Below are 27564 nucleotides of genomic sequence, written 5' to 3' on the forward strand. Positions count from 1 at the left end.
TGTGAGCCAGACAGTGATCAGAGCCACACTGCTACAATTAAATGAAGGTGCTTGGCAACTTTCGGCATTTTACTCACACAAGCCTTTGGCATCTCAATGTTTGTTGAGTGCATACAATCGAGATCTCCTCACGATATATGGAACAGTAAATTATTTTTGACCTCAGCTGGAAGCGAGAGAATTCACTATTTTCACTGATCATGAGCCATTGATGTATGCATTCGGGCAGAATAACAACAACTGTTCATTGTGTCAGTGCAACCGACTAGTGTTTATTGCAGAGTTCATTACTGACATCAGACATGTAGCCAGAATCAACAATGTGGTAGCAGATTGCCTGTCCTGTGCTTCTGCTGTTACAAACAACTAACGTGTAATAGACTTCACAGAGGCACAAAAAACAGCTCAAGAACTTGACAACTGTCTCACTGATCCAGCAGCAACAATTGAGCTAAAGTTAGAAGATGTACCAGGTTCTGACATTATGCTTTATTGCCATCTCTCCACGGGAAAACCAAGACCATTCTACCCAGCAGGGTTTCATGAACTAGCTTTTGACAAATTACACAATTTAAGTCATCATGGTGTCAGGACAACAGTTCGCCTCGTCTCACACCAATTGCTGACATTCATGCAGCTGCTTCTCTTTTCACCAAAGGGGGATCTTTAATCTTCCTCTAGGTGTTAGCTATCTTTCCCACCATTATAGATGCTTCTAGAGCTTTGCATTTGTCCTCTAGCTAATCCTCCTTAGTCATTTATCACTTTCTGTCAATCTCATTTTTTAGACAGCTGTATCCTCTTTCATCTCCTTCATTTGCTGCATTTATGTATTTTCTCCTTTTGTCAATTAAATTCAGTATTTCCTGTGTTATCAAAGGATTTCTACTAGCCCTCGCCTTTTTGTCTATTTGATCCTCTGCCGCCTTCACTGCTCCATCTCTCAAAGCTACTCATTTGTCTTCTTTTGTATTCCCTTCCACTGTTTCAGTCAAATGCTGTCTAAAGTTCTCTCTGAAACTCTCAACACTGATTTGTTCATCTTATCCAGATCCCATCTCCTCAATTTCCAACCTTTTTTTGCAATTTCTTAAGTTTTAACTTAATTTTCATTCAGTCATTTGTGGTCAATGTTTACATCTGCCCCTGGAAATGCCTAATAGTTTAAAATCTAGTTTTGAAGTCTTTGCCACACAATTACATAACATGTGAAACCTTCCAATGACCAAGGTCTCTTCCTGATTCTTAAGTCAAGTGTTAGCAATGACCAAATTATGCTCTTTACAAAATTCTACTGATGGCTTCCTCATTCATCACATTCCCCAGCCTATATTCATCTACTATTTTTCTTCTCTTCTTTTTCCCACTATTTAATTCCAGTCTCCCATCACAATAAAATGTTCCTCTCCCTTAATTGTCTGAATAATTGGTTTTATCTCATCATACATTCTTTCAATCTCTTCATCTTCAGAGGAAGTAGGTATATAAACTTCTACTACTATGATGGGTGTTGGTTTCAACCCTAGGCTGGCTACAATAAGGCTTCATGGTAGCTTATCCACTCTTCCATTTTCTTATTCATTATTAGACCTAGTCCTGCATTACCACTATTTGATTTTATACTTATAACCCAGTACTCACATGACCAGAAGTCCTTGTGTTCCTGCCACTGCACTTGTTAATTTCCCCCTATATCTAACTTCAAACTATCAATTTCCCTTTTTAAATTCTCTAACCTCCCCGTTCAATAAATGGATCTAACATTCCAGGCCATGACCCATAGAATGCCAATCTCTCGTTTCTTATGATAGTATTCTCGTGAGTAGTCTCCTCCCAGAGGTCTGAATGGGAGACTATTTTACCTCATAATAAATTAGAGATGATGCCATTGATATTTAACCATACTCAAGAGCTGCATGCCCTTGGAGAAAATCACAACTGTAGTTTCCCCTTGCTTTCAGCTAGTTTCCCTTTGCTTTCAGCCATTCATAGTACCAGTATATTGAGGCCATGTTGGCTAATGTTACAAGGCCAGATCAGTTAATTATCCAGACTGTAACATCTGAAACTACTGAAAAAGCTACTAGCATTAGAAATATTATGTTCAGTACTACTGCAATATCATTGTTAAAGTTAAGCATTTCATTATTATCATTACTATGTTCCAAGTTAGTGCTCTGAGATCACTGCAAACAAATGTATGTCTGAAAAAGTCATCAGTTTGATTACTTTTGTAATTTGTAAATAACTATACATGTGTGCATCATCTTTAAATCCACTTTGTGTTGCATTGCAATAGGAATTTTTTTCTGATACACAAGTCATATTTCTTGGTGTGTTCTTAGTTGTTCTGATTATTACATTTAAAACAAAGAAATTTGACATGGTATGTGGGGAAAAAATCCAGTTTCCATTTAACATGAATTGGTTTTAAACATGGGGTACATACACTACTGTCCATTAAAATTTCTACACCAAGAAGAAATGCAGATGATAAATGGGTATTCATTGCACAAATATATTATACTAGAACTGACATGTAATTACATTTTCACGCAATTTAGGTGCATAGATCCTGAGAAATCAGTATCCAGAAGAACCACCTCTGGCCGTAACAATGGCCTTGATATGTCTGGGCATTGAGTCAAACAGAGCTTGGATGATGTGTACAGGTACAGCTGCCCATGCAGCTTCAACACGATACCACAGTTCATCAAGAGTAGTGACTGACATATTGTGACGAGACAGTTGCTCGGCCACCATTGACCAAACGTTTTCAATTGGTGAGAGATCTGGAGAATGTGCTGGCCAGGGCAGCAGTCAAACATTTTCTGTATCCAGAATGGCCCGTACAGGACCTGCAACATGCGGTCGTGCAATATCCTGCTGAAATGTAGGGTTTCGTAGGGATCGAATGAAGGATAGAGCCACTGGTCGTAACACATCTGAAATGTAACATCCACTGTTCAAAGTGCCATCAATGCGAACAAGAGGTGACCAAGATGTGTAACCAGTGGCACCCCATACCATCACGCTGGGTGATATGTCAGTATGGTGATGACGAATACACGCGTCCAATGTGCGTTCACCGCGATGTCACCAAACATGGATGCGACCATCATGATGCTGTAAACAGAACCTCGATTCATCCAAAAAAATGACGTTTTGCCATTTGTGCACCCAGGTTCGTTGTCGAGTACACCATCGCAGGTCCTCCTGTCTGTGATGCAGCATCAAGGGTAACCACAGCCATGGTCTCTGAGCTGATAGTCCGTGCTGCTGCAAACGTCCCCATCTGTTGACTCAGGGATTGAGATGTGGCTGCACGATCCATTACAGCCATGCAGATAAGATGCCTGTCATCTCGACTGCTAGTGATACGAGGCCATTGGGATCCAGCCTAGCGTTCCGTATTACCCTCCTGAACCCACTGATTCCATATTCTGCTAACAGTCATTGGATCTTGACAAACGCAAGCAGCAATGTCGCGATACGATAAACCGCAATCAAAGTCAGAAACGTGCTGGTATGCATTTCTCCTCCTTACACGAGGCATCACAACAACATTTCACCAGGCAACGCTGGTCAACTGCTGTTTGTATATGTGAAGTCGGTTGGAAACTTTCCTCATGTCAGCTCGTTGTAGGTGTCACCACCGGCGCCAACCTTGTGTGAAAACTCTGAAAAGCTAATCATTTGCATATCACAGCATCTTCTTCCTGTTGGTTAAATTTCGCGTCTGTAGCATGTCATCTTCATGGTAGAGCAATTTTAATGGCCAGTAGTGTATATCACCAGTGAAAGTTTGCATTTGAAAACAGGTATGGGATGAAAATGATTAGGAATACAAAATAAATTTTGAATTAGAATTTCAGGTTGCTCCAATACAATATGGAGGACAAAATGATTTTGACCTTTACAAAATGAGTTGATTCAAAATTAGTCAGATTTGAAAAGTCTAAACATATTGTTAGTGTACTTTACAGAAGAAGCATACAGTGATTGCTACTGCCTGGCATTGTATAACTTGACTTATTCTACCTCCCTCAAGGATCTCATTCATGACAGGATTTATGAAACCCGATGTATGAGTGAATGATAAAAACAACTGATAGATGTCTGTTGAGATAGTAAAATGAGACGTGATATGCAGAAGGAAGAAATGGAAATGTGTAAACTGGGGCATAAATTCAAAGATTAATGACAAGCAGCTTGAAAGGAAAAAATAATTTTTCAGCTCACAAAACTATAGCAAGGAGCAAAGCTTAAATAGTATTTCAGAATATAAGATTTTTGGTCATTATCTTCCAAGTAATTTATTGTACTTATTGTTACAGGGGCATAGGAAAGCAAGGCTATCAGTGTCAAGGTAAATATGATACACACTTTTGTAATTACAACACAACTTCCATTATTATTATTATTGTTTTTATCATTATTATTAAAAATACATAATTTGGCATCTGACATGTATTTCATTTTATTTTCAGTGTGCACCTGTGTTGTACACAAACGTTGTCATAAGTCAGTTGTCACAAAGTGTCCTGGTATGCGAGATCCCACTGAGGTAAGTACAGTGTATTTGCAAGTGTATGTTTGATTAGAGAAGTCATGTCATGAACTTAATGCTCATTTAATCACAAATCATGGGGTTGTACTTCAATCCTCTGTTAAACCTAGGATTTATTGGGCATTTACTATGACTTCCTTTGTTTGTCCAACAATTTTTCTGGCACTAACCATGACTTTCAACTTTGTCACTATCAAGTGTATGTGAAAAATCTCAAGTTGAATCATGCATTAGATTCCTTATTAAGCTATAAGTCCCTACGTAACTGGCATGGTAAGCTATCTTTTTGGCTTTGTAAAGGAAGGAACATATCATCTTCAGCAGGATAATTATTGCTAAACAATTGTTTGAGAGCCATTAGTGCTTTATATTTCCACTAAATAGCAAGAGCTATGGAGCATGTAGTTAAACTAAATTTCCTTGTAAATAAGATGAACATTAACCTGGATTTGAACACCACTATGCTTCACCACATGTGAACTTATTGTCTAATACTGTCTAACTGATGCTTTGCCACTGATAATTCAATGTCTGTCTGATAATTCTTCAACTCAAATACTTTACGATAGACATTTTAGTAAGTTGATTGGCTTAGGCTGGCTCTCAGTCCATCGTAACTCTTTCTGGAGTGCCAGCTGCATGCTGCGCTGCCTGTATATGCAGAGCCTTGTCAGTTGTAGCTGACTGCACACTGGCGATTCTGTACAGGGATCCATTAAACAATACCTGTATTAGTTAATTGTGGCAGGAAAGTTCTGGTTGAATGTAAATACACTTTCAGTGAATGGTCTTCTTTGACCACTGCTGAGTCAGGAGTGCTGAGTCATCAATAGGCACACACGAAAAGATAGAAAACTTGCTACCTTTTGGAGTACATCTCTTCTTATGCTGAAGTACAGATATGTGCACAAAACACACACACACACACACACACACACACACACACACACACACACCTACCTATGCCTTTCCTGTTAGCTGGGTATAGGTGCACAGTACCTGGCTTTCTGCATCCAGCCAGCACCACATAAGGGCACAGGTGCATGTGTGTTTATCAATGACTCAACTTTTCCACTTTTCGGTGCCTATTAATGACTCAACTCTTCTGCTGTTCAGTGAATGGTCTTCTATGCTCCTATCATATGTGTGTTAACTAAATTTTTCTATTATCATCTGTTTCCTGTCATCTTTATAGACAGTGGCAAGGTTATAATTTAATTGATAAACACTTCCCTGAAACCAATAAATGCTTTCTCAATCCCACAAAAATATACTACACATTTTTTACTGAATATAGATTTATCAATGTGAAACTAAATGCTAATGCTTTATTTCATCATAAAATGTTTATTCTGGTTATTTCAGTACCATCATCAGTAAATTCTACACTTCAAGAGACACTGAAATGTATTTTTTTGAATATATACACAAGTTCTTATACATATATGTCATTAGTGTAAACTTTAATGATCACTAACAAAAAAGTAATGATAAAGTATATTGAATATAGTAATATAATTGTTGTAAAAGTGCCTGTTACTTGTCTTAATGTTTTACAGTTACTTTCTGACAAATTTATATGAGATTTATAGTACCTGAGTTATTTTGACTATTATGTGATGAGGGAACTTATACACTACTGGACATTAAAATTGCTACACCAAGAAGAAATACAGATGATAAAAGGGTATTCATTGGACACAAATGTTATACTAGAACTGACATGTGATTACATTTTCACGCAGTGTGGGTGCATAGATACTGAGAAATCAGTACCCAGAACAACCACCTCTGGCCATAATAACGGCCTTGATATGCTTGGGCATTGAGTCAAACAAAGCTTGGATGGCGTGTACAGGTACAGCTGTCCATGCAGCTTCAACACGATACCACAGTTCATCAAGAGTAGTGACTGGCATATTGTGATGAGCCAGTTGCTTGGCCACCATTGACCAGACGTTTTCAATTAGTGAGAGATCTGGAGAATGTGCTGGCCAGGGCAGCAGTTGAACATTTTCTGTATCCAGAATGGCCTGTACAGGACCTGCAACATGAAGTCGTGCATTATCCTGCTGAAATGTAGGGTTTTGTAGGGGTTGAATGAATGGTAGAGCCACGGGTTGTAACACATCTGAAATGTAATGTCCACTGTTCAAAATGCTGTCAATGTGAACAGGAGGTGACCGAGACGTGTAACCAATGGCACCCCATACCATCATGCCGGGTGATATTCCAGTATGGCGATGATGAATACATGCGTCCAATGTGCGTTCACTTCGATGTCACCAAACATGGATGCGACCATCATGATGCTGTAAACAGAACCTCGATTCATCCAAAAAAATGACGTTTTGCCATTTGTGCACCCAGGTTCATTGTCGAGTACACCATCGCAGGTCCTCCTGTCTGTGATGCAGCATCAAGGGTAACCACAGCCATGGTCTCTGAACTGATAGTCCATGCTGCTGCAAACATCGTCGAACTGTTCGTGCAGATGGTTGTTGTCTTGCAAACGTTCCCATCTGTTGACTCGGGGATCGAAATGTGACTGCACGATCTGTTACAGCCATGCGGATAAGATGCCTTTCATCTCGACTGCTAGTGATACGAGGCCATTAGGATCCAGCCTGGCATTCTGTATTACCCTCCTGAACCCACTGATTCCATATTCTGCTAACAGTCATTGGATCTTGACAAACGCGAGCAGCAATGTCTCAATACAATAAATCGCAATCGCGATAGGCTACAATCTGACCTTTATCAAAGTCAGAAACATGATGGTATGCATTTCTCCTCCTTAAACAAGGCATCACAACAACATTTCACCAGTCAACACCAGTCAACTGCTGTTTGTGTATGAGAAATCAGTTGGAAAGTTTCCTCATGTCAGCATGTTGTAGGTGTCGCCACCGGTGCCAACCTTGTGTGAATGCTCTAATCATTTGCATATCACAGCATCTTCTTCCTGTCGGTTAAATTTGGCATCTGTAGCATGTCATCTTCATGGTGTAGCAATTTTAATGGCAAGTAGTGTATATAAACTTAGGTGATGGAGCAGATAAGTATGTAAACTATGCAACATATGCTTTGTAGCCATGATTCTCATTTAAGAAAACAAGGAACTTAATTTCCATAAAAAAAGCCACTGAAAAAAAAGCATTCATAACTGGTCACTGAAACAAGCAGCTGTTATGTACAACCATATACAGCTATTGACAATAAGACAATGGGAATTTCCGGTAGGAATATCATCACTGTAGGGAAAAGCAGATAGCTACTTATTGTAAAGAAGACATGTTTAGTTGCAGACAGGCACAATTAAAAGACACTAACATAAAGCTTTCGCCCACAGCCTACATCCACAAAAGAGAAACACACACCATTCATACCCACAAGCAAGCACACCTCATGCACATGTTTGCCAACTCTAGTATCTCCAGCTCCATGCTAGAGTTGGCAGACATGTGTGCATGCGGTGTGCTTGCTTGTGGGTATGAATGGTGAGTGTTACTCTTTTGCCAATGAAGGCTGTGGCCGAAAGCTTTATGTAAGTGTCTTTTGACTGTGCCTGTTCGCAACTTAATGTGTCTTCGTTATGGTAAATAGCTATCTAACTTTCCCTACAGTATTGTTACTAACAATAAGAAATGAATAAAGGCTTAACAGCACAGAGTAGTTGTGCAACATAAAAATAACACACAAGTTCACTACTAGTGCAAGGATACAATCATGTGACAGAACTATATATGACAATAATCTCCTTTCCATTGTCCTCAGCTGGTTTATCGTCAACTGCCCTCCAGCCACCATAAGCAAGAAAAATGTGTTTCAGTTTTGCTCTAGCTGTAAGGACAAAGAGAAATTTATAAAGACATATAATGACAAGTAGTTACAGAGAATCAATAGTATTAAGTTTCTGAGTCTTCACTTAGGACACAAGCTAAACAGGGAACATTTTACACTATGAAGAGGACAAACTTTACTGCTTTTATTATTTAGAATACTTTCTCACATTGGTGACCACAGTCGCAAATGTAGTGTGTTATCTGTGATAGCATTGCAATTGGCTGCAGAAGACATCAGACTACCGTGAATTAAAAAAAAAAAAAAAAAAAAAAAAAAAAAAACTGACATAACTGAAAAGCAGGTGTTAAGTGCACTGATACCAAAACTATCCATTCATTTCCCACAGAGCTTAATAATGAAGAATCAACAAATACAGTTCAAAATTGGATTTACGTGGTTTCTGTTGTCTCACTCTCTCTACTTTGAAGATAAGTTTTCAAATTTGAACCTACAAAATAAATTATTATCAAAAGCAGTTCCACATTAACCCATCTCCCCCAAGTTCCAATATAAGTATTATACATGAAATTATTTTCACATAGTCATTGCATAGTTTGTTTTTATATGCGTTTTGAAGGAAGGCGTACCAGTGCTGTGTTGGGAATATACATATGGATTGTCTGGTTAAGCATTATATCACTGTGTGCTGTACGAGTAAATTTTTTTAAATGGTTGCATCCATGGTGGAATCGCCAGGGTGTGAATCTGTAGAAATAGTATTATAATATATTAATAAAAAGATCCTATCTGCACTCAAAATAATATGAAATGAGCACACACACAATGTCTCACAACCAAAATAATTAATTGAACTATAGCATATCACATGTAATCAATAACATTTCATGAAAACATTAAAATTGGCCCTAAAGTCAGTAATACAAATACAGAGTGCAACAAATAAAAGTGGCCCTGAGAACAGAGTTCCAGGTATGAAAAACACACTAGAGCAAAGGAAATACAGTACCAACCTGACTACAGTAGATGTTGAAAGTGACCACCATTCGTGTCTTCACACTTTTGGACCCTGGTAAGTAAGTTGTTGAAGACAGATCAAAGCTGGACTGCTGAAATTGCTGCAATATCATCAGAAATGTTCTGCTGCAGTTCTTGAAGACTATGAGGTTTTTAGCAATACACATTAGACTTGAGGGCTCTCCACACAAAATAATCACACACTGACAGATCAGGTGACCTGGGTGGCCAGCTAGGGTTGTGACCAGACTGACTGCTGCTAACAACACTGTTAGATGTGAAGATCATATAAATGTGCTCCAAGGTTCATTTGGCTGTATGGGCAGTTGCTCCATCCTATTGAAAGTAACTCTAGGTCTTTTCCTCCTCTGTTAATGTGCCCAGTCATATTGTGCCCGGTCTTATCCACTCATCATGGCCACTATTATTTGCCCCACCCTGTATAATAGTCAGAGCAAAAACAGAAACGAAAAATAAATGCAAAGGCATAATACCTAAAATGCAATACATATAAACAGATGTATAGTGCAGTGACAAGCAGAATTGTTAAAAACACTGTAACAAATGCTACTGATAACTTATAAGCAGAATTTTTCAAGTGAATATACAGCAAATATCAGAAAACAACCCACAAACAGGAATTAACATCAACATGAAAACTCTGTGGATACAGGACACCAATAAATAAATTTGTATGCTACAAAAAGAATTAGCAGATACCAAGTACATCAATTTTCACACACACACACACACACACACACACACACAGCACACAGAAACAAGATTTTCATGTTGCTCATATGTATGTATCAGTCCCATCACCTAATTTCAAATACAGAGTTCTTCTACTACATAATAGCTTCAACATCTGTACCACCCAGTTTCCAACCACACAGCAACGAAACAGAGGACTCTAGTAAGCCCTAGAGAACATCTGATGTAACAGAGCATTCGACTGTGTAGCATAACTGTATATAAACCACCACACTGCAAATAATAATCCATGGAATGCACACCATTACCCTGACATATCCAATACTTTAGCTGCTTTGGAATTCATCTGTCATCCCATTGTTGAAAAGTGGTCTTGTCATATGCAGTTTTTGCTGTCTTTCCCATACAGAGTTATAAGAAATGGTTCTCACAGAAGAAAATCTATATAACAAGGTTTAGGAGCTGCTGCCTTCATCAATATTTATACCACAAGTAAAAAATTTGAGCTTCAGAGTGACACTGTTTTTGATAAATTAAAGCTGTCGTCAACCTAATGGTTGGTTTGAATTGCACAGTACTTTACTAGGCATGGTCCAATTGGAGGTTGTACGCTCTCGCCTTTCTCCAGCCTTTTAACAGCCTTGTCCAGCCCATTTATAGAGGAAGCCACAGTTTAAAATGGATTGTGAACCACTGTGCAATTTTCAGGTTAATACAACTTTCATTACCCTATAAAATGTGTAGTATATTTCCTTCTCCCTTTTTCTGCTCTCAAATAAGTAAACAAATACTGGCAATTGTTTTTCAGTGTAGTGTACGAATATCATATTTTCTTGCAGACAACAGGAACGCAAGGACAACGCTTCAGTGTGAACATCCCTCACAGATTTATGGTACACAACTACAAGCGATTCACGTTCTGTGATCATTGTGGTTCCCTCCTCTATGGCCTTATTCGGCAAGGCTTGCAGTGTGAAGGTAAACATCATGTTTTTATATATCTTATATAATTTTACAAGATAATAAAGTATCTATAGGAAATAAATACAAGTACAAGCATATGTTTTTTGACTCAAATCTTTTCTATAAATATTTAGATGAAATAAGAATATCTGAGATGTTAAATATGTGTGGTCATTTGGGAGGTAATTTAAAGTCAGTACATGCATGATGTTTCATGAAGATCTACGTGGTTGTATACCGTCTCTAAACTTTTTGTAATCGAGGGAGATGTGGGGAATGGAAGCAGCAAACTCCAACCATCCCATTGTTTGCTTTTGTAAGAAGTATTGCAATGGGAGGAAGCCCCACTGCACTCACTCAGTTCAGTCACTGTATCTATGCTTTATTAAGCATACTGGGCATCTACGCTTACTCTGCATAGAAAGCGTTTGTTTTGAAGATTTATTGGTAGATAACACCTGTGATGGAGTGAGAACTATTCAGTTACTCATTCTTGCTGAAACAACCAGAAAATATGAATTTGTCATTTTAAAATAATGGAGATCAAACCTCAAGGAAAAATGTACAGATTGTATGAACAATACATAGGTCTCAGAAAATATAGAACAGAGACATGAAAATAAGGTAGTGGCAGGTGATCAGGCAGTTCAAGTCTTCTACTTTGCTTTTAGAACCAAACAAGATGAACAAGGGAGAGGAGTATAGTGTAAACTATCAGAAATCAAAATTATCAATGAAAACAATCACTTTTTGAAAATATTAAATAATAGGACAGATCAAAAATCTACTCACCAAGTGGCAGCAGGAGAACACACATACAAAGGTACTGAAATGTCCAAGCTTTCAGATCCAGTAGCTCCTTCTTCTGGGAGAAGAGTAAGAAAGAGGGGTGAAGGAAAAGGACTGGAGGGCTTTAGGAAATGGCGAGAGTTCAGAAAAGTCACCCAGAACCCCAGGTCAGGGAGACTTACTGGACAGGATGAGAAGGTCCCATCTGGTAAGTCCTCCTGACCTGTAGTTCTGGGTGACTTTTCCAAACTTCCCCATTTCCTAACCTCACCAGTCCTTTTCCTCTTCAACCCTTCCACCAGAAGAAGGAGCCACTGGCTCTATGGCTCAAAAAGCTACAAATTTGATTACTTTTATACATGTGTTCTCCTTCTGCCACTTAGTGAGTAGATTTTTTATCCAATTACATTAGATATCTTAATTAAAAATAAGGAGAGATTGCAAAATGATGGTGATATTGGTTTTAGAAGATTCAGCAGCAGGGTTATCAACACCCTTGCAGGATTTGAATGCTATAAGCAGTGAGATGAACTAGGTCTTTCTTCCTGTGAAATCTTTTGGGGACAGACACTCATGGGCACATTCTAGAGACTCAGAAAACTGTCTGGCAATGAGAACACAACAGCAATTGCTTAACAGTATATTAAATGGCAAGTAAAAATTACCCATTATAATGTGCATATTTGCATATGTGTATGTGCCATTTTCCAACACTTAAATAAAACCTTATAAAAAACTAAATAAAATTATAATTTGCTTAAAAAATCTAAAGCTTTTTCCCATTTACATGATGTTGACTGAGCTGTAAAAAATAGGGGAAGTGCCAACTACTACATGAAGAAGTGAAAGTTGGTTAACAGTTCTGTACACGAATGTTAAAATTATTTAACTTAAATTAGGCTGTTCCAACACTGCCCCAGGGGCACAGGGCTGGAGAACACCAGTCAGCTTGCTCGTGGGCAGGCATAGCTAGTGTAGGCTACCCACCAAGTATCCCTATTGCACAGGTTCTTCAAATACACAAACAACTTATCCACCACTGTCCACAGGTGTAAGGCCAGGGTAGTGTGGTTGTGTATGCAGCAGCCCAGCTACCTGACTTCCCGCACCTCCGCTGTTTGCCCACCACTGTCCACTGGTGGACACTCAAGCTGCAACAGCCTGATTTAAATAAACACTCGATACACAGTCAGAACTGTAAATTTATGATTCAGATAATCATTGGTGGTTCAATAACTGGCTAAATACGATGAACCAGCCACTTTGGACACGTTAAAAAACTCTAGCCCTCCCATGAGAGGGCCATCTTCTGTGCCGGGTGGGAGAGCTTGTATGTCCAGCAAAATTGAGAGCTTTGCTGGCAGTAGCATAGCTACTGGGGGCTGGGTGTGAGACCAACACTGCCATCTCATAAAATGGAATTGTTGTGGGTACCACACATTGGACTCTGAAGGATACGACTATGGGGCAGTGAACAGGCAAGGAAAAAGGTTAATGAGAAGGAAAATGGATATTATTTTAGCCAGATGGAATGTGAGACCTGGAAAATTGCAAAAAATTAGAGAATAAATGGATAAATATAGAGTGAAAGTAGCAGCACTGCAAGAACTACTACAGAAAGGACAGGGAGTGAATGCATCAGGAAAACATAAACTGATGTATAGTGTAGGTTATAGAGGTCATTATGCAACTGCTGCCTTTCTTACACATATTAGAATTAATTTTAATACCTTCAGCTCCTGACGGGCATTGATATATATCAACAGGGACAGGTGAAAGCGTGTGCCCCAGCCAGGACTTGAATCTGGGATCTCTTGCTTAGATGGCAGATGCTCTATCCATCTGAGCCACCGAGGGCACAGAGGATAGTGCAAGTGCAGGAACTATCTTATGCATGCCTCCTGCAAGACCCACATTCTCACCTTGTATGTCCACACACTACATTCCTAGTGTCCCACCCAACACACTCATTACTGGTGGAAGACATTCTTACCAAGTCCCATAAGAGTTTGGGAAATATGTGTGCATCTGCACAGAAGAAGAAGGTCATGGCCAGTATTGCCAGAACTATATACTTATATGGATATGGTGTCTGTTCTTTTGGACATGTCCAAAAGAACAGACACCATGTTGCTTGAGGCTTTTCCAACGGAAATGTTGTATATATGGTTCTCGGGTGAGACACCATATCCATGTAAGTATATACTCTTATCCATAAGTCAGTGAATTAGTTCCAAAGCAGTTAATGATAGGTTGTGTTCTCTGAGATTTAGACCAACTTTTTCATGTTATTATGATGTGTGCTTATATCTCTCTGGACGATGCAGATGAGGATCAGAAGGATGCATTTTACACCTAACTGGTGGAGGAAATCAGCAAAGTTGAAAGGCATGAATTGGAGATGATCTTTGAGGGTATGAATACAAAAACAGGGGTAGAACAAGTATATAGAAATATAACAGGAAAAGAAAGCCTGTACGAAGTCACTAATGATGATGGGCTAAGGCTGACAGTCTTTGCTAGTGGGAAGAAGACGATGATAAAGAGCACATGCCATCTGAGGAAGATGTGCACTTGGCCATCATCAGACAGAGTTACAAAAACACCAAATAGACTATGTAGTAATAGATAAAAGGCACACGCCAGACATTATGGAAGTTTGAAGTTGTAGGGGAGCAGTCGAGGACACAGATAATTGCTTAGCATAGATCTGATGTAAATAGAAGATACATATGGCAAGAAACAAAAAAGAGTAGGGTAAAAGTGAAACACAATACAGAATGTCTCCAAATTATAGAAAAGCAGGAAGAATAGAAGAATAAATTAGATGAGATTCTTGAGACAAGAAAGAACACAGGAATGGAAGGGGATGTGGACACTAAACAGGAGATACTGAAATCAACCACAGGAGAAGTACAGGGGAGGGTAGACTACAAAAGTACAGACAAATGGTTCAACAAGGGGTGCTCACTGGTAATCCATGTGAGAAATGTTGCAACACAAATAATGCCACAAAGGAAAACAAGACTAGCATTGGAAGGCTACAGAGAAGAGAGGAAAAGAACAAAAAAAATTATTTAGGGTGAAGAAAAGGCAGTATGAAAGGAGAAAGATAGAGCAATTGGACGAAATGAGGGCCAATAAAGAAATAAAAGGATATTTTACAGATTTACTCAAATGAAAGGGTGGTGGAACAGAGGAAATGTTGAATGAGAAAGAGGAGGAATCAGATCTGCAATTGGAAGTAGAATTAGCAGCAGAAGAGCAGGAAGACAAACAATCAGATTTAGCAGTAGTGAAGAATGCAATTAAAAACTTAAATAATTATAAAGCAGTAGGAGAACACAGTTTAGAGGTTGAATTATTGAAATTTGAGGAAAACAAGATGGGAATTACTGTTAATGAGTTAATAAAGGAAATATGGATAAACAAAGAAGTGCCTAAGGGTTGGAGCACAGGAATAATAATAAATCAGAGTAAATCAGTTACTGGGTATTATTGTCTTAGATTCAATGTATAAGGCATTTTGTGAGGTTTTAGCCTCATGGCTAGAATGCCAGGTGGAAAAGACACTGGGAGGTTATCAAGCTGGAATTGGGAGGAATAGATGCACACTGGACTAGATATTTTATTGAGACAAGTGCTAGACAAAGTTTATAAATATGACAAGCAACTACATCTGTTGTACATTGATTTTAAGCAATTATCTACATCTACATCTATACTCTGCAAACCACCGTGGGGAGCATGGCAGGGAGGTATGTCCCATTGTAACAGTTATTATGGTTTTTTCCTGTTCAATTTACATATGGAGCATGGGAAGAATGACTGTTTGAATGTCTCTGTGCGTGCACCAATTATTCTAATCTTATCCTCACAATCCCTGTGTAAGTGACACATATGGGGTTGTAGTACATCCCTAAAGTAATCATTTAAAGCCGATTCTTGAAACTTTGTTTATAGACTTTCTTGGGATAGTCTATGTCTGTCTTCAAGAATCTGTCATTTCAATTCCATCAGTATCTCTGTGATACTCTCCCATGGTTTAAACAAACCTGTGACTATTCATGCTGCCCTTCTCTGTATATGTTGAATACCCCTGTTCAGTCCTATCTGGTACTGGTCCCACATACTAGAGCAATACTGTAGGATGGGTTTCACAAGTGATTTGTACACAATCTCTTTAGTGGACTGATTGCACTTCCCCAGTATTCTACCAATAAACCAAAGTCTAACATCTGCTTTATCCATGGTTGAACCTATGTGATCATTCTATTTCATATCTCTACAAAGTGTTACACCCAGGTATTTGTATGAGTTGGCTGATTCCAGCAGTGAGTCATCAGTATTATAGTCATAGGATACTACATTTTTTCATTTGTGTGCTATCTCTTTAGTAGACTGATTGCACTTCCCCAGTATTCTACCAATAAACCATAGTCTACCACCTGCTTTACCCATGGTTGAACCTATGTGATCATTCTATTTCATATCTCTACAAAGTGTTACACCCGGGTATTTGTATGAGTTGGCTGATTCCAGCAGTGAGTCATCAGTATTATAGTCATAGGATACTACATTTTTTTCATTTTGTGAAGTACACAATTTTACATTTCTGAACATTTAGAGCAAGTTGCCAATCTCCGCACCATGTTGAAATCTTATCAAGATCTGACTGAATATTTATGCAGCTTCTCTCAGATAGTACTTCATTATAGATAACTGGATCATCTGCAAAAAGCCTGATTTTACTGTTAATATTGTCTGCCTGGTCATTAACATACAACATGAACAGCAAGGGTCCCAACACCAAAGTTCGTTTTACACCTGACGATGACTCTCCATCCGAGATAACATGCTGTATCCTGCCTACCAAAAAGTCCTCAATCCAGTCATAAATTTTGCTTGACACCCCATTGATTGTTCTTTTGACAATAAGCGTAGGTGCAGTACTGAGCCAAATGCTTTTCAGAATCTACTTGGTTGCCTTGATCTAAAGCTTCCCGTGTGAGAAATGTGAGATTTGGGTTCCACATGATCAATGTTTTTGAAAGCCATGCTGAAGGACATTGAGAAAGTCATTCTGTTTAAGATACCTTATTGTGTTTGAGCTCAGAATATGTTCTAAGATTCTACAACAAATTGACATCAAGGATATTGGACGGTAGTTTTGTGGATCACTTCTACTACCCTTATTGTAGACATGTGTGACCTGTGCCTTTTTCCAAGAACTGGGTACAGTTTTTTGTTTGAGGGCTCTATGACAGATTACAGTGAGAAGAGGGACTAACTCAGCTGCAAATTCAGTATAGAATCTGACATGGATTCCATTGGGGCCTGGAGCTTCTTTCGATTTTAATAATTTCAGCTGTTTCTCAACACCAGTGACACTAATACTTCTTTATTCATATTTTCAGTGGTAGAAGAATTAAATTGGAGCAATTATCCTGGATTTTCCTTTGTAAAGGAACATTTGAAAATGGAGTTCAGCATTTCAGCTTTTGCTTTGCTACCTTCAATTTCAACTCCTCTCCCATTCCTGCCACGCCTTTTGGTGTTGTCCTTCAGACCAGTTACTCATAACTCTCCTCCTCAACCATGAGGTAGTAGCAGGACATAGTATTCTATTACATTTGCTGCAAGCATCCCTACCTGCTGTGTTAGATTTCTCATTTGCCTGGTTTCCCCAGCAGAATGATATTTCCTTCCTTTGCCATTGTAGTACAGGAAAGGTATCTTGTATGTTTTAGTTCACTTTGATTGCTGACTTTGTTTCCTGATGGTTTGCAGGCCAATTAGAAAATCAGAACAGATAAGAAATTTATTCTGTCAATTGTAGATTGTATCTCAACTGCTCTAGCACTTGTAAGACTATGTAGAGTTCTGCATCAAAGACTGTAAATTAATCTGGAAGTTGAATCGTAAAGACAATGTCAGGGGAAAATACTGAGCAGCCAACAATATGGCCCTGCCCAGACCCAGCAGTGTAAATAACAACTAAATTTTGGCACGCATCTAAAAATATGGGGAATGAAGTCCAAGGTTTTTAGAAAGGATGGTTGTGCAGCTCCAATACAGTACAGACACAGTTGAGCTGCAGCCAAACAGTGGCTCCGTAAAAAAACAGAGAGGATCTGCCAGCTTCCCAGGCTCTGCCATTAGGAAACTTTAAGATGTTTACATTCTTTGGAGCTCTTGTCTTGGGAGGTCTCAGGTGTAGCAACAAGGTGAGATTCTCATAAAAGATGAGGCTCAGAGACTTTACTGACTCCTGAAAGCTATGAATGGTGTCTCCCAGTTGCACTTCATGTTGGGCAAGGCCTCACTGTGCACAATTAAAATTGACACTGACATATTTATGTAGGAAAAATTTTTGCCAGTGATTTTGCCTATAATTCAAGTTTTGTTAATGTTAATTAAAGCTGTCAAGCAGTCATCTTGAGCCTAGGAGATGAACAAAAGATTGAAAAATCATTCACAAAAGGAGAGTAATGGTTAGATCTCCTGACTGCAGACACTACACTCTTTATGGCTATTGCAAAAAGTGTAAAACTGTACATACTTGGCTGAGGGACACCATTCTCCAGGGTAAATAAGTCTGAGACTGCATTGCCAACCTTGAATCCAAAATACTGTCCTGAAAGAGAGGGTCCCATTGCAATGGAAAGACAACCCCTGAAGCCCCATTCATACAGTTGTCAGACAGTAGTGTCACAGGCATTTTCAATATGAAAAAAATATTTCTGTCAAGCGCCACCTACACAAGAAGGTCTCTTGCATGACTGCTGCCACATGCATTAGATTGTTGAGTGTTGAGTGGTACCTACAACAAACACACTGAAAGAAAATGAGAAGATTTTTGTTTTCTAAGTCCGTACTAAGTGGTTGTTCATCATCATTCCAATGTTTTCCTTGCACAACTGTTAATGCTACAATGTAATAACTTCTTGGGGTCATGTGATGCTTCATGACTTTCTTACTTCCTGCCACGCCTTTTGGTATTGTCCTTCAGACCAGTTTTGTTAAAAAGCACGAGGAACAACTTCTTCAACTCAGTATTCAAATGTTCAACATCTCGTTATGTACCTTTCCTGGTTGTGGTGGTGTTTGCAAGCCATAGATGACATGTGCTCTAATTCCTCCATACAAAAGATACAGCTGTGCTCTGTGTTGGAATGTGGGATCATGATTGGCATTAGATATAATTTGTTCGAAGTATTTTCTCATTATTTGTCCAGCAGTCTCTAATGTAGCAATTAGAGCACCGATGTCCTGTGCGGTCACTGTGATGCATGCATTGCCTGTCTCTATGATCCTTCTAATCAATTCCTATATCTTTGCTGATAGTGTGGAATGGGTAATAGATGTAAGAATTCCTCTCATGGCTGCTTTTTGTGCTTTCTGATAATACACAGAGACTTTACCCAAACAGTGCAAAAGGTTGCAAGAACGTCAGCAGATGGATTATGATGGAACTTTTGTAGTGCTATGCCATGTCCCTGATGCCTAATAGCACTACTTGTTCCCCATGGGGTGACCATCTTCAGATTTCACACCGGACTTCAGGACAGACACAACAGCAGTTATGTGGATACTAGTGACATTTTCTACCATATTGATGGTGGGCTGGTGTTCAAATCAGCCAGGTTGCTTTAAAATGTACAGATGGCATTGCAGAACATCCACTATGGTGTACTGGTGACAGGTGCTAGTTTGAACATGGCAGGTGACCCAAATGGGAAAATGGTCACTCGAGAGCAAGACCTCTGTCACTTCCCAAAGGACCATATCAGCAAATACAGGAGAGCAAAGCAGCAGGTCAATGGCTGTGAATGGTATTTTTGCAGATTGAAGTGTGTCACTTTCACTGTACTAAAGAGGCAGACATTTTTTTGCAAGAATAACCTACCCACTGCTTGACCCCTAGGACAAGAGTATGTTGAGCTCTATTCCACATCATGTACATTGAAATCTCAAAGAGGAGAAAAGGGAGGGGCTGTACATGGATGAGGGGATGAGGTCCTCAATGGCCTCATTATCCACAAGTCTGTGAGGTAGGAGATATAGGGAGCAGACAATTATTCTTCAAGTTGTGTAAACCTGACCAGCTGCTGCTTGATGCTGGGCTGTAAGGGTAACAAGTACAGAATGGCATGTGTTGTGGGTGAATACTACCGCTGCACCCTTAGTCCCTCACCATCTGTATCATTCTTCCTGTGGATGTTGTTGTCTTTAAAGAAAGAGTTGCCAAGGTTTAAAATGTGTCTGTTGTATGCAGAGGCATAAGGGCCTATCTTGTGTTAAAAGATTTACTTCTTTCACATGTTTTCTTAACAATGAAAATAATCAATTTTTGAAAATATAATTTAATTGGATGGATAAAAAAAATCAATTTTTGATGATGTGATGTAACTGAATAGATAAAACCTTTTTTTAATGTGTGTATTCTCCTGCCGCCACTTGGTGAGTAGATTTTTTATCCATCCAGTTACAAGTTTTCTTAACCCATTAACATTCCACTGCTGTATAGGCATCAATAATCAGAAGGAGTTTTCTTTCACCCTATCTCTCTTTTTGGTGACACATATTGGACAGTTAGTGGAGAAGTAGAATGACTTCATGCTTCATCATCATAAATTTCCAGTTTCCAATTCCTGCTCTGAACAAAATGATGATCTGAGCAATTTACTCAGAGTTCTGGCACTGAAGACAATGATACTACTTTGTGGGCAACTTTCCTGTAGTTACTACATGTTGCCTTGCCATTACACCCTACTGTGGTGTGACAATGTATTTGACATCAATAATACCATATTGAGTTACGTACATGAGTCATATCTCCAACACAATGAATCTTGCATTAATAAGTTCTGAAAAGATAGACCAATCGAATTTCGGGATGAAACTGGCAGTCTTCTGCTGCTTAGTGTTCCCTCTCCTCATATGTTTCTAACTTCTATTACACTTTGTATTTCCCAATCTTTTTGCAGTTCATTAGTGTCCATGTTAAATTAAGGTGATTGTAGTGGTTGGAGGATGTGCTAAAGAGCTGAAAGGAAAGATGATTAAGGTTTAATGTCCCATGCTGACAAAGTGATTTGAGGCAGAGCCCAATAACACAAATGTAGAAAATGAAACTCACCATCTTACCATTCACTTAAATCAATTTAAGGAAAGCAATTAACACCAAAGCTTGGATGGCTGGTTGGGAATTTGAAAATAAATTTGGAGTGAAGGAACATTTGAAATAGTGTTCTGACAAGGTTTGATACTCACACCTGTTTTTCACCTACATGAATCATTTACCAAATACATTGGAGAACTAATAAAAAAATGGTATGTTTGTGAATGGTAAAACTGTACTCGTAAGGAGCCCAAAGACATCCATACCCAACACAGCTAGGAGAATAGTGGAACAGGTTTGCATCTGGTTCACAACAAACAGCCCTAAATTTTACAGAAATCCATATTATATGATACCAAACAAATAACAACAGATTACAGATACCAGAAATAGATATCAACAGGCACACCATAAAGGAAACTCAGTTTGTAAAATTTCAATGCATGCAGATGTGCAAGAAAATGAGGTGATACATGCATGTTATTAAGTCCACCAGAAAGCCTAGTTGTGTCTGCTTTGCAGTTAGAATCCTCTCTCATTGTGTTACTCTCCAGATGAAATTACTAACACACTTTCATTCAGTACTGTCCTATAGCATATTCTTCTGTGACAATACAGCTGAAGTAACAAAAGTGCACAGTATGCATTTTATGTAAAGTTCGAAGGCAAACATCTTCCTCCTTAGCAACCTTCAAATTATTACACTCATGTGCTAACACATTTATTCCCTAGTGGTACATGTGGTTAACCATAAGAGTGAATGAGGATGAGCTGTGAAAGTGACGAACACAATACTAGAAGTAAAAGTAATTTCCAAGCCTGTGTAGGATTCAGAAATGAGTGCCATATTCTGCTGCAAAATTCTTTAACAAATTGCCAGCAGATGTGGGCATAAAAGTAAAATAGTGCCTTATTAGATTTGCCTATTATTTAAAAAAAATATTTGGACTGAAGGATGTAAATTCTGGTTAAAGCGAATGTTCACATTAAACAGACTTCAAAATTACAGGAAACATAAACAGCTGTCTGTGTAGTACACAGTAGATTTAAATAAATGCTTGTCTACCACTTAATTCCTCTAATATATGGTGAATCGTGAGTGGTCACCTTTGCTCTTACCATTATATGAATCACAAACTTCAAATTTAAAAATCTTGCGTATGAAATGGCATTGGTATAATTAATCAGATTTATTTCTGTCTGTGTTTGTGTACAGTGTTATAGTTTTAACACACACCTTTCTCTTTCTAGTATGCAACATGAACATTCATAAAAGGTGTCAAAAGAATGTTGCGAACAACTGTGGCATCGACACAAAACAAATGGCAGAAATTTTGGCTGCCATGGGCATCACTACTGACAAGCTGACACCTCCAAGACCAAAGGTAGACATTTTGAGGATGTAACTGTTTAAATATATTTACTTCTGTTATATTATTTTATAACACAGTGTGTTATTTATCTGCTTTTTGCATATGTGTGTGTGTTCTCAAATATGCATAAGTGAGCTCTTATGGGGATTGACTCAAGTCAGGAGCTGAGACCATGAAATCTTTGCATAAGGTATAAATAGATCACTACTTGCAATGAAAACAATGAAAAAGGAACTATGAGAGCACTTATGCATAACTATTCACCCAGCTCTTAATCCTTTCTCATAATATATTTGTAACATTTTAGTTATGAAATGATTCCCATTTATTTCGAAATGTAGAGGTATTGCTGAATAACATTTGTATTCCAATTCTTTCATAGAAATATTCTGATCATTCTGTTATGGTGAGCTGAGAACTAATGCTGTAAAGCTGTTTAAGTGAAAACTCTTAAGGCTTTTTAAATAAAACAAATGTTATTAACATTCTACATTTTGTTCTTCATGTCTACATATTTATTTCTCAGCATAGTCATCCTGGTGATGAACACATTTTTCCCAACAAGAGACCAGTTTGTTGATATGTCATGTTTGACTTTGTTGAAGGAGCCACATCCTCACTTTTGCTTGCACCGATTCATCACTATCAACACGAAGCCCTTGAAGGTGTTTTTTAAGTTTTATAAACAGCTGAAAATTGGATGGGACCAAGTCAGGACTGTATGGAGGATGATTGATGACAGTGAATCCAAGCCATCAGATTGCTGCAAATGTTGCAGCACTCATTCTGGCATTGTCAAGCTGAAGGAGAGGGTGCTCCTTGCATGGAGGAACTATTCGAATTTAAGCTTGATTACAGCATGCTGTTTCTCATGCACCAACATACTTACATTATGCACTGCCATGTTGACAGCTGCAATTCAGAATCCTCTAGCAGCAGAGGCCTGCAAATGTGTAGACATGAAGACTAAAGATATAGAATGTTAATAATGTTTGTTTTATTTAAAAAGCTTTAAGCGTTTTCACATAAAAAATCCAGAGGCATTACTTTTCAGCATGCCCTTGTACAAGTGACAAAGGATACGATATGGCTCAAAGTAGCATTTTAGTAACATTTTTGATAGTCCCACTTTGTGCACATGTGTAAAAACTCATAGCAAGTCTTCCAAGCTGTATCTCACTGAGCATTGCTTGGTGTTATAGTGCCCTCAGTCCTTCTCCTAGGCATCTAGGGATTTTATGCATGCCAGCCATCTCTCTTCTGCAATTCTGATGATGAGGTGTTTCATACAGGGTGTTACAAAAAGGTATGGCCAAACTTTCAGGAAACATTCCTCACACACAAAGAAAGAAAATATGTTATGTGGACATGTGTCCAGAAACGCTTACTTTCCATGTTAGAGCTCATTTTATTACTTCTCTTCAAATCACATAATCATGGAATGGAAACACACAGCAACAGAATGTACCAGCGTGACTTCAAACACTTTGTTACAGGAAATATTCAAAATGTCCTCTGTCAGCGAGGATACTTGCATCCACCCTCCGTCACATGGAATTCCTGATGCGCTGATGCAGCCCTGGAGAATGGCGTATTGTATCACAGCCGTCCACAATACAAGCACGAAGAGTCTCTACATTTGGTACCGGGGTTGCATAGATAAGAGCTTTCAAATGCCCCCATAAATGAAAGTCAAGAGGGTTGAGGTCAGGAGAGCGTGGAGGCCATGGAATTGGTCCACCTCTACCAATCCATTGGTCACCAAATCTGTTGTTGAGATGCGTACGAACACTTTGACTGAAATGCGCAGGAGCTCCATCGTGCATGAATCACACATTGTGTCGTACTTGTAAAGGCACATGTTCTAGCAGCACAGGTAGAGTATCCCGTATGGAATCATGATAATGTGCTCCATTGAGCATAGGTGGAAGAACATGGGGCCCAATCAAGACATCACCAACAATGCCTGCCCAAACATTCACAGAAAATCTGTGTTGATGACGTGATTGCACAATTGCGTGTGGATTCTCGTCAGCCCACACTTGTTGATTGTGAAAATTTACAATTTCACCACGTTGTAATGAAGCCTCATCCGTAAAGAGAACATTTGCACTGAAATGAGGATTGACACATTGTTGGATGAACCATTCGCAGAAGTGTACCCATGGACGCCAGTCAGCTGCTGATAGTGCCTGCACACGCTGTACATGGTACGGAAACAACTGGTTCTCCCATAGCATTCTCCATACAGTGACATGGTCAACGTTACCTTGTATAGCAGCAACTTCTCTGACGCTGACATTAGGGTTATCGTCAACTGCACAAAGAATAGCCTCGTCCATTGCAGGTGTCCTAGTCGTTCTAGGTCTTCCCCAGTCGCGAGTCATATGCTGGAATGTTCCGTGCTCCCTAAGACACCAATCAATTGCTTCGAATGTCTTCCTGTTGGGACACCTTCATTCTGGAAATCTATCTCGATACAAACATACTGTGCCATGGCTATTGCCCCGTGCTAATCCATACATCAAATGGGCATCTGCCAACTCCGCATGTGTAAACATTGCTCTGACTGTAAAACCATGTTCGTGATGAACACTAACCTGTTGATGCTACATACTGATGTGCTTGATGCTAGTACTGTAGAGCAATGAGTCGCATGTCAACACAAGCACCGAAGTCAACATTACCTTCCTTCAATTGGGCCAACTGGTGGTGAATCGAGGAAGTACAGTACATACTGACGAAACTAAAATGAGCTCTAACATGGAAATTAAGCGTTTCCGGACACATGTCCACATAACATCTTTTCTTTATTTGTGTGTGAGGAATGTTTCCTGAAAGTTTGGCCATACCTTTTTGTAACACCCTGTATAATGATCTTGAGTATCAATCAGTTGAAACATGAACAGTGTATGCCTTGTTGTGCTGGTCTTACAAGTAGTCTGTAATGTCTTGTTTGCTTTGTTACATGTGGATGTCATAAAGGGCAGTGCTGTATCCCAACCCCTCTATTGAACATAACTGTACATTCAAATCTTGTCTGCTGGTGTCTTATTAAAGTGTTCTGTGAGGTCATGGGAGACAAATTGTCTCCTGTGGATGATGTTGCAATGTGAAATTAACTCTGATATTGGTCTCAACTGGAAACGTTTCCACAATCAGAGACCATCACACAGGGTTCTCCGTGCTTCAAAATGATGTCTTCATGTCTTCTACAATGCACCTTGCAGTTTTCAGAGCTTCAGCAGTTGGCACAGCTTTGGTGACAGCATAGCAGGTGAGGTAGTCAGTGCAGACTATTATTCTTTGATTACCATTTGTCAACTTTGCGAACCTCCGCAAGAGGTCAATTCTAATCCTGTGGAATGGTGCTGCTGCAGGTGGAATTGGTTTCAGATATCCTGGAAGTAATTGTGACACACTCTTCCCTCACTGGTATTCTTTACAGTGGCTCACAAAGTGTCTAATGGATTGGTCAAGCCCTGGCCAGTGATACTTGTGTATGATCCTGTTCGAATCTTCCTGAATCACAGGTGATCATGGAAATACTTTAGGATAGCTGGCCATATATGAGCTGGAATCATGAGCAACCGTTTCCACCTTTTTGGATCATAGTCCTCATATCCTCATATACAATGATCCATGTATGAAATGGATCCTCCTTTGTTCGGTTCCTCCTACTTCAAGGTTTATAAGGTTTTCAGCAATGCTGAATCTTGCACCTTTTCAGCAGCAATGTCATTTGATGCAGCGGCATCTGTGATTTATTCATGTTGCAGTGTTCTGCCAAAGGATTCCTTAAAAGGCAGTTAGTGTCTTTATGTTTGCTTTTGTATTCTACTGTGACATCATACCCTGAGGCATCAGTGCCCATCTTGCCAGTTGATCTGATGGATCCTTCAGGCAAGTCAGCCAGCAAGGAGAATAGTGATTCCTCACTGCAGTGAATGGTTTGCCAAATATAAACAGCTGCAACTTGTTGATTGCCCAGACAAGTGCAAGGCACTTTTTCTACCTTGTAGAGTAGTTCATCTCAGTCTTGGAGAATACTCTGGAAGCATAAGCTGTCATCTTTTCAGCACCTTCCTGAATTTGTATTAGAACTGCACCTATCCCAGAACTACTGGCATTGGTGTTAAGTTCTATCTTGACATTCCCATCATGTGATGTTAGGACTGGAGAAGATGTTAGTGCCACCTTAAGAACAAGGAATGATTTTTTTGTACCCTATTCCAAGAGAATTTGGTGCCCTGCTGCAATAGTTCTTGCAAGGGACATGCCTCGATATGGAAGTCTTTATGGATTACCAATAATACAAGCACATTCTGAGAAAACTTCTCATGTCAAATGTGTTCTGAGGAGGCCAAATATATGTGACTGCTCCTATTTTCTCTGGAGGAAGACAAACACCATGACCATTAACTAAATGCCCCAAGCTTTTTATTTCTTCAGAGATGAAGAGGCAGTTTTTCATATTCAGGCAGAGACCTGTGGTCTGAACACAGTTCAATATGGTACTCAACTGGCTTGGATGTTATTCAGATGTCATAAAAAGAAAATTGTATCATCCAGGTAGCAAAGAAGGTCATATATTTAAGGTGTCAAGCAAGTTATCCATGATGTACTTGAAGGTTGTTGGAGCACCAGATAGTCCAAATGGCACAACTCTGACCCATAGAGGCTGTCAGGTGTTATGAAGGCAGTCTTTCCCTAGTCAGCCACATCAACCTTGATTTGCCAGTAGCTTGCCTGCATGACCACAGTTGAAAAATACTTTACCCCTTTAAGAAGTCTGAGGTGCCATCAACAAGCAACAATCGGTAGACATGTTTTTTGTGGTTTTATTCAGTCATCAGTGTTCGACGCAGAAATGCCATGGGCTATCCTTCTTTTTCACAGGGACCACAAGAGACAGCCAAGGACTCTCTGAAATTTCAAGAATGTCATCTTGCACCACCTTTTCCACTTCTTCCAGAATTATCCGTTGTTCAGCCGGTAACACTCTATGTGAATGCTGGATAATTGGTAGCTGATCCCCAGTATTGATATGGTGTTTTACCATGGAACACTTGGTCTTATCTTTTTGCCCCCCCCCCCCCCCAAGATTTGAAAGCATAAAAAAGTGACACTGAATGGTTAACACTCACCAACAGTCAGGCCAGATTGTGTTGGCAGTTTGATAGTAGCTTCCTCCACTGTATTGTCTGCAG

General features: G+C 39.2%; 1 protein-coding gene across 2 annotated transcripts in view; it reads left to right on the plus strand.

Moving 5' to 3' along the window:
* The window catches only part of LOC126257468 (calcium-independent protein kinase C), a 243931-nt gene that overhangs the window by 83159 nt on the left and 133208 nt on the right, over positions 1 to 27564 (plus strand). For both annotated transcript variants that reach the window (XM_049955566.1, XM_049955567.1), the window contains exons 4-7: positions 4338 to 4369; positions 4491 to 4567; positions 10945 to 11083; positions 22233 to 22366. In XM_049955566.1, the coding sequence (XP_049811523.1) occupies positions 4338 to 4369; positions 4491 to 4567; positions 10945 to 11083; positions 22233 to 22366 (382 nt within the window). The remainder of the gene's footprint in view (positions 1 to 4337; positions 4370 to 4490; positions 4568 to 10944; positions 11084 to 22232; positions 22367 to 27564) is intronic.

Source organism: Schistocerca nitens, chromosome 1 (assembly GCF_023898315.1).
Source record: "Schistocerca nitens isolate TAMUIC-IGC-003100 chromosome 1, iqSchNite1.1, whole genome shotgun sequence".
NCBI lineage: Eukaryota > Metazoa > Arthropoda > Insecta > Orthoptera > Acrididae > Schistocerca > Schistocerca nitens.